The 8,224-nt window shown below is 63.2% G+C and overlaps 1 protein-coding gene across 1 annotated transcript; it reads left to right on the forward strand.

Annotated features, from left to right (window-relative positions):
* Positions 1-1,684: 1,684 nt before the first annotated feature.
* Cimap1d (CIMAP1 family member D) lies at positions 1,685-7,524 on the forward strand. The gene is given in 5 exon segments (XM_071605870.1): positions 1,685-1,811; positions 3,868-3,975; positions 5,347-5,460; positions 7,039-7,370; positions 7,372-7,524. Coding segments are annotated over 5 exon segments (834 nt in total).
* The last annotated feature ends 700 nt before the right edge of the window (positions 7,525-8,224 follow it).

The following is an 8,224-nucleotide window of genomic DNA, read 5'->3' on the forward strand; positions in this document are numbered from 1 at the left end:
ACTGCTGTGCCCTGTCCCCCTCACTGCTGTGCCCTGTCCCCCTCACTGCTGTGCCCTGTCCCCCTCACTGTCCCTGTCCCTCTCACTGCTCTGCCCTGTCCCCCCCCCACTGCTGTGCCCTGTCCCCCTCACTGCTGTGCCCTGTCCCCCTCACTGTCCCTGTCCCCCTCACTGCTGTGCCCTGTCCCCCTCACTGTCCCTGTCCCTCTCACTGCTGTGCCCTGTCCCCCCCCCACTGCTGTGCCCTGTCCCCCTCACTGCTGTGCCCTGTCCCCCTCACTGTCCCTGTCCCCCTCACTGCTGAGCCCTGTCCCCCTCACTGCTGTGCCCTGCCCCCCTCACTGCTGTGCCCTGTCCCCCTCACTGTCCCTGTCCCCCTCACTGCTGTGCCCTGACCCCCTCACTGCTGTGCCCTGACCCCCTCACTGCTGTGCCCTGTCCCCCTCACTGTCCCTGTCCCCCTCACTGCTGTGCCCTGTCCCCCTCACTGCTGTGCCCTGTCCCCCTCACTGTCCCTGTCCCTCTCACTGCTGTGCCCTGTCCCCCCCCACTGCTGTGCCCTGTCCCCCTCACTGTCCCTGTCCCCCTCACTGCTGTGCCCTGTCCCCCTCACTGCTGTGCCCTGACCCCCTCACTGCTGTGCCCTGTCCCCCGCACTGCTGTGCCCTGTCCCCCTCACTGCTGTGCCCTGTCCCCCTCACTGCTGAGCCCTGTCCCCCTCACTGCTGTGCCCTGTCCCCCTCACTGCTGTGCCCTGTCCCCCTCACTGCTGTGCCCTGTCCCCCTCACTGTCCCTGTCCCTCTCACTGCTCTGCCCTGTCCCCCCCCCACTGCTGTGCCCTGTCCCCCTCACTGCTGTGCCCTGTCCCCCTCACTGTCCCTGTCCCCCTCACTGCTGTGCCCTGTCCCCCTCACTGTCCCTGTCCCTCTCACTGCTGTGCCCTGTCCCCCCCCACTGCTGTGCCCTGTCCCCCTCACTGCTGTGCCCTGTCCCCCTCACTGTCCCTGTCCCCCTCACTGCTGAGCCCTGTCCCCCTCACTGCTGTGCCCTGTCCCCCTCACTGCTGTGCCCTGTCCCCCTCACTGCTGTGCCCCATTCCCCCCCCCCACAGTGCTGTGCTCCCTCCCCCTTGCTGCTGATCTTGGACCTTCCCCTCACGTCTGTGGTCTGCCCTCCTCACTTTTGTGCCTTGCTGGTCCCACACTGCAGTGGCCACGCTCTTCTAGCAGACACCACTGCAGTGTCCTTCAGGTGCATCTGCATTTTCTGTCCCCTCCCTAGAATGTAGCTCCTTTGCTGTTTTTCTTTTGGCACTGTCCCTTCCTCCCCAACAGCGTGGCACACAACAGGCGCTTGTGAGTGCTTGTGGGTTAAGGAATGACCGTGGTGTCAACACCCACATCTCACCAGGACTGTGGTCGAATGGGGCCATGCAGCCTTGCCTTCCCTGGGGACTTGCTTTGCTGACACTGAGTTCCTTCCTGATCCTCCCGCCACCCGGTGACACCGGATCCCAGCCCTACTTCCAGGCCAGCTGAGGGACAAGGGGCCCCTGTGTGCCAGGGGTGTGGCAAGAACAGGGCCTGGCCAGCGTGAGCTGTCTGTTGGGACTGGGGATAGTGCTGGCCTGAGGCACCAGAGCAGAGGCCTGGAGAGATGCTCCAGGTCCCTGGCCGCTGTGCCATGGGGACCTTCAGCTGCGACCCGGCGGCACCAGGGGCCTCGGCAGCCCTGACCCGGCAGGCAACTGGGGTCCGGATCCTGGAGATGGGCCTGAGAAAGACCTGCAGGTTGACCGCCCTGGAGACAAGTGCGTGCTGGCCGCGGGGAGGGTGGCAGTGGGTGGGGCGCCTTCCTGCCCCACACCCCCACTGGGGCTGCTGGAATGTTCTGTAGCCAGCAGCAGGGTGGTGTTGTCCTTTGGCATGATGGGCTGAGCCCAGCCTTCTGCTTCCCACCAGCCACCATGGGGGCCAAGCCAGGGGAAGCCATGTGGGCAGTGGCCAGAGGCCCAGGAGGCAGCAGTGAGGGGGTCAGGGCTCAGCAGTGAGGGGTCAGGGCTCAGCAGTGAGGGGGACAGGGACAGTGAGGGGGACAGGGCACAGCAGTGAGGGGACAGGGCACAGCAGTGAGGGGGTCAGGGCTCAGCAGTGAGGGGGACAGGGACAGTGAGGGGGTCAGGGCTCAGCAGTGAGGGGTCAGGGCTCAGCAGTGAGGGGGACAGGGCTCAGCAGTGAGGGGGTCAGGGACAGTGAGGGGGACAGGGCACAGCATGAGGGGGACAGGGCTCAGCAGTGAGGGGGACAGGGACAGTGAGGGGGACAGGGCACAGCAGTGAGGGGGACAGGGACAGTGAGGGGGTCAGGGCACAGCATGAGGGGGACAGGGACAGTGAGGGGGACAGGGCACAGCATGAGGGGGTCAGGGCACCCAGTTGCAACAAGGGGGTTAGCAGAGTCCTGGGTCAGCTCTGAGTGCAGGCTGCTCCTGCTCCTCAGTTTCCCCATTGTAACCAAAGAGCCAGAGTTGGGGTCTACGCCAGGTTCCATGGCCAGCGTCCTGACCCCAGCTCCCCTGTGCCTGCATCCTGACCCCAGCTCCCTCTGTGCCTGCATCCTGACTCCCCAGCTCCCTCTGTGCCTGCATCCTGACTCCCCAGCTCCCCCTGTGCCAGCGTCCTGACCCCAACTCCCCCTGTGCCAGCGTCCTGACCCCAGCTCCCCCTGTGCCTGCATCCTGACCCCAGCTCCCCCTGTGCCTGCATCCTGACTCCCCAGCTCCCCCTGTGACAGTGTCCTGACTCCCCAGCTCCCCCTGTGCCTGCATCCTGACTCCCCAGCTCCCCCTGAGCCTGCATCCTGACTCCCCAGCTCCCCCTGTGACAGTGTCCTGATTCCCCAGCTCCCCCTGTGACAGTGTCCTGACTCCCCAGCTCCCCCTGTGACAGTGTCCTGACTCCCCAGCTCCCCCTGTGCCAGTGTCCTGATTCCCCAGCTCCCCCTGTGCCATTGTCCTGACCCCTGTGCCAGTGTCCTGACTCCCCATCTCACCTGTGCCATTGTCCTGACCCCTGTGACAGTGTCCTGACTCCCCAGCTCCCCCTGTGCCAGTGTCCTGATTCCCCAGCTCCCCCTGTGCCATTGTCCTGACCCCTGTGCCAGTGTCCTGATTCCCCAGCTCCCCCTGTGCCATTGTCCTGACCCCTGTGCCAGTGTCCTGACTCCCCAGCTCCCCCTGTGCCAGTGTCCTGACTCCCCAGCTCCCCCTGTGACAGTGTCCTGACCCCAGCTCCCCCTGTGCCATTGTCCTGACCCCTGTGCCAGGGTCCTGATTCCCCAGCTCCCCTGTGACAGTGTCCTGACTCCCCAGCTCCCCCTGTGACAGTGTCCTGATTCCCCAGCTCCCCCTGTGACAGTGTCCTGATTCCCCAGCTCCCCCTGTGCCATTGTCCTGACCCCTGTGCCAGTGTCCTGATTCCCCAGCTCCCCCTGTGCCATTGTCCTGACCCCTGTGCCAGTGTCCTGATTCCCCAGCTCCCCCTGTGCCAGTGTCCTGACCCTGGCTCCCCCATTGCCAGCGTCCTGGCCCTTGTGCCCCCTGCACCAGCGTCCTGGGCCTGACCCAGCTCACCCTATGGCAGTCCTGGGCCTGGCACCTCCCTGTGGGCACAGGCAGAGGCAGCTTGGGCTCCCGCCTTTCCCACTCTTGGGATTCATGTTTGACTCACAGTGTGGGCATCACCCTGTCCTAAGTGGGCTGCCTCTTGCTTCCCTCGCCCACCTGGGTGGGACTCAGGAGGAGGGCCAGGGCTCCTTCCCCAGCCTCGGGGGTTCCCACCAGGCTGAGACCTGTGGGTTGGGTTGCAGGCTCTGGGCCAGGCTTGTACAACCTGCCATCTACAGTTGGCTACGTCAACCATGACTGCACCAAGGTGGCCAGTCCTGCCTACTCACTGGCCCGGAGGCCCAGCAGAGGTAAGGCCAGCTGGCGAGGGCATGGTGTGCTGGGGCTGGCCAAGCCTCCAGAATTCCCCAGTAGCATTCTGGGCCTTTTTGCCCCATACATTCAGCCCCCAACTGATGAAGTGGGAAGCAGCAGGGCTGATCACACCCTGCTCCATCTCCCATTGGCTGTGTACCCTCAGGCAAGCTACTGCCCTCTCTGGTCCTGTTTTCTTCCAGATTAAGAGAGGGGAGGAGGAGAAGCCTATATGCTGCTAAGAGCTGTGCTCACCTTCTCCCTTTTGCAATTCCTTGCTCCTTGACTTCAGGCGACTTGCTTCACGGATCCTCTGTTAAATGTTAGCAATGCAGCTGGGGTGTGGCTGGTCCAGCAGGCCTGGGCTCCATCCCCAGCACTGCAGATGCACCCAGAAGACACAAGGGTACTAGCGTCCGGGAGGTGCTCTGTAGAAGCAGGCCTTTGCCTGTGGGTGCTGAGCACACTGTTCCCAGGGTAGTGAAGACTGTGGGGCACAGAGTCCCCAAGGATGGGGGTCCAGAGCCTGAGGAGGAGAGGTCGGAGCCTCCGACTCTACGCAGGGCAGCCAGAGAGCACATGTTCTGACAAATGCAGGTGACAGCCATGCCTCTGGGGGTGGGGTGAGAGTGGGAGGGAGACGGGCCTGTGGCCAGGCCTGGGGAGGAGCATGAGACTGACTAGGATCTGGACACCAGCGGGCTGGGCACCACCTGTGCACCCTGGTGTGGGGAGGAGCGGGGTGACACCCAGTCTGGCCACTCCAGAGGCCCAGGGCCTCGGCGTCCCTCCACAGCCCTCAGGGTGGGTGAGGAACCAGTGAGTGCTGGCCCTTCCTGCAGGGCCGCGCCACTCGTGTGGGTGCACGCTGCCCGTGGGGTCACCCAGGCCAGCACGAGACCAGGGTGCCGGTTGCTTCTCTTCTCCTGAGTGGATCCAGCATGAGCGGCCTGGAGGCTGACTCGTCATGCGCGCAGGGTGGGCTCAGTGACGGCAGAACTGCTCCAGGCACTGAGACGGGGCCCTGGGCCACGTGCGTGGACCCTATCGACATGGATGAACCGGCTGGCCAAGGCTTTTCCCAAGGACCCTATCCCCTGAGTGGCCCTGCTGGGACTGGACAAGGCCCTGGGCTCTGGGCACGGCAGGTGTGCCCACAAGCCAGGAGCCAGCACCAGCGCCAGCCAGGCCTCCTTGCTCTGGCTCCAGGCCTGGGGCGGCAGGGGGGCTTGGCTGTGGTCTGGTGGTCAGAGCAGAGGCCTGCCACCAGCTCGGGGCCACGGGCTCCCCACAGCAGGGCCGTGTGCTGGGCAGTCAGGGTGCTGTGGGTGTGAGGCTCCCTCAGGACTCTGGGCGCCTTTCCTCAGCTCCTCCGCAGGATGCCAGCCCAGGGCCTGTCTACTTCCTGGACCCGAAAGTGACTCGCTTTGGCCGCAGCTGCACCCCAGCTTACTCCATGCAGGGTCGCGGAAAGTCTCGGGGTGAGTGTGCCCAGCACTGCCCGTGGGGCTGTCCTTAGGGCCTCAGCCCTCATGCTCAGAGTCCTTAGAACAGACCAAGAGACTTGCACAGGGGTCACACCTCCAGTGCCCACCAGGCCTGAGAGGACCTGGATGTGAGTGGACCAGGGTCGCCATGGCCTATGCACATGGCATGTGAGGGCACCAGAAGGCCAGCAGCTGCAGTGCTCTGCTCAGGTCCCTTCCTGGCCATCAGCAGGCTCGCACCCATACACCCCGGGACTACGGCCTCATTGTCCACACAGCTGCCTTCCCTCTCACACCACAAGTATATCCACCCACCTGCCCATCCACCCACCACCCACCCACCTACCTACCCATCTACCCACCTACCTACCCACCTACCCATCCACCCACCATCCACCCACCTACCCATCCACCCACCTACCCATCCACCCACCATCTGTCCATCTTCCATCCACCCACCACCCACCCACCTACCCATCCACCCACCTACCCATCCACCCACCATCCACCTACCCACCCACCTACCCATCCACCCATCACTCACCCACCTACCCATCCACCCACCTACCTACCTACACACCTACCATCCACCCATCACTCACCCACCTACCCATCCACCCACCTACCTACCTACCCATCCACCCACCTACCTACCTACCTACCCATCCACCCACCTACCTACCCACCCACCTACCCATCCACCTACCCATCCACCCACCATCTGTCCATCTTCCATCCACCCACTTACCTACCTACCCACCTACCCATCCACCCACCATCCACCCACCATCCACCCACCTACCTACCTACCCACCTACCCATCCACCCACCACCCACCCACCTACCCATCCACCCACCATCTGTCCATCTTCCATCCATCCACCCACCCATTCACCCACCCACTCATCCCACTGACCCATCCAACCTATCCATCCATTCACCTACCCATCTCCCCACCTATCATCCACCATCCATCCACCTACCTGACCATCCACTCACTGTCCATTCACCCACCTCATCCCACCTACCCATCCACCTACCCACTATCCACCATCCGTGCACCCACATACCCCTCCACCCACCAACCATCCATCCTCCCACCATCCACCCAAGAGCCTTTCCTTCCTTCCACTCAGCCACTCACCCATCAACCCATCTTCACATTTTCAGGCCCACCACCAATCCCCTGCTTCCTGACCACCCACCCACCCCTAAATCACACATGGACTTCACAAGAGCCCAGTGTGTTGGTGGACTAAAACCTAGAGTGGCCAGGACTAGGGAGAGGAGGATCCAAGTTGGGGGTCCCAGGAAGGGGTGTGAGGGCTCTGTCCATAAGAGGGGATAGGGAGGGCAGCAGAAGGGCTGGACTGCAGTTCTGGCTGGGGAGTGAGATGTACCCTTGGGAGCAGGGATGGCAAACAGAAGGCCTGATGGGCTGAGCCTGCCAAAGGCCTGTGCTTGGAAAACAGTGCATGAGTCTCAGGATGCTAGTGGGCAGTGGGGGCCGTGCCAAGTGTCCAGCAGGCCAGGACTCTGTCTTGCACCAACCCTGTGTTTCTACTCTCACAGGTCTGGAGGTGACACCAGGCCCTGGGTCCTACAGCCCAGAGAAAGTGCCCCCTCTGCGCCAGCGGAACCCCCCAGCTTTCACGCTGGGCTCCCGCCTCTACCAGAAACCCCTGGACACCCCAGTTCCCGCCCCTAATGCCTACACCATGCCACCCCTCTGGGGCTCACAGATCTTCACCAAGCCCAGGAGCCCAAGTTACACCGTGGTGGGCCGCACCCGCCCTGCCCGCCCCCCACAGGACCCTGCTGATACACCAGGCCCTGGCCAATACGACAGCCCAAACCCCAACACCTACCGTCAGCGATGGCCAGCATTCACCATGCTGGGTCGGCCCCCGTGCCCTGCGCTTGCTGGAGGAGGCACCTGGCCCTGGCACCCACAGCCCGGAGCAGGTCACTGTGAACAAAGCCAGGGCCCCAGTGTACACCATAGGCATCCGCCACTCTAAACGGGCTGTCACCGTGGCTGCAGACTTCACACCCTAACAGGGCATATCCCCCATGTCCACCCCCGTTTCCTGAGTGGCTGAGTGGGTGTGGGCAGATGTGGCTCTCAGAGAAGCCAGGGCAGCAGGCAGGAGTCTCTCCCTAACCCTAATCCCTGCTGTCTGAGGTCCTTCTAGGTTATATGACCCACTGTCCCCGGGGGCCACGGCCTGTGGCTCCAAACAGCGTGAGGGCCAGTCTCCTCCTAGTGACCCAGTTTCTTCTGTCACGGTCATGCCAGGCTAGGTCAGGCAGGGGAAAGTGTCCCTTTCCCTAGCTGGAGATGGAGCGTCCTGTGCCCTAGAACTTGGTGTCTGGCCCCACTAGGATCTGGATCCCTGACACAGCTCTGGTGTCTGCCAAATCTGGGCTCTTCCCTGCTTCTCATGAACGTGTGGCCACTGAATGTGGGTTGGGGCAACCCTGAGGTACCTGCCCTCCCCACTGTACCCTTTAGAACTCCTTATCAATAATGTCAGCCTCAGGCACACCAGGTCATGTAGCATCTGTTCCTGCCGCAGAACACTCCTCTCCAGGGCCAGTCCCACAGCTCTGCAGCCCCCTGCAGGGGGGGCAGATGGGACTCAGGCTGGGGGAGGCCAGAGGTGGAAGTTTTGAGCTGGGGAGGGCAGGCAGGGTTCCTGGGAGAGGGAATGTGGAATCTGGTTTAAAGATGTGTGTCTTCCAACACCTGCTATCA

The sequence above is a fragment of the Marmota flaviventris genome, chromosome 1 (genome assembly GCF_047511675.1).
Source record: "Marmota flaviventris isolate mMarFla1 chromosome 1, mMarFla1.hap1, whole genome shotgun sequence".
Classification (NCBI taxonomy): Eukaryota; Metazoa; Chordata; class Mammalia; order Rodentia; family Sciuridae; genus Marmota; species Marmota flaviventris.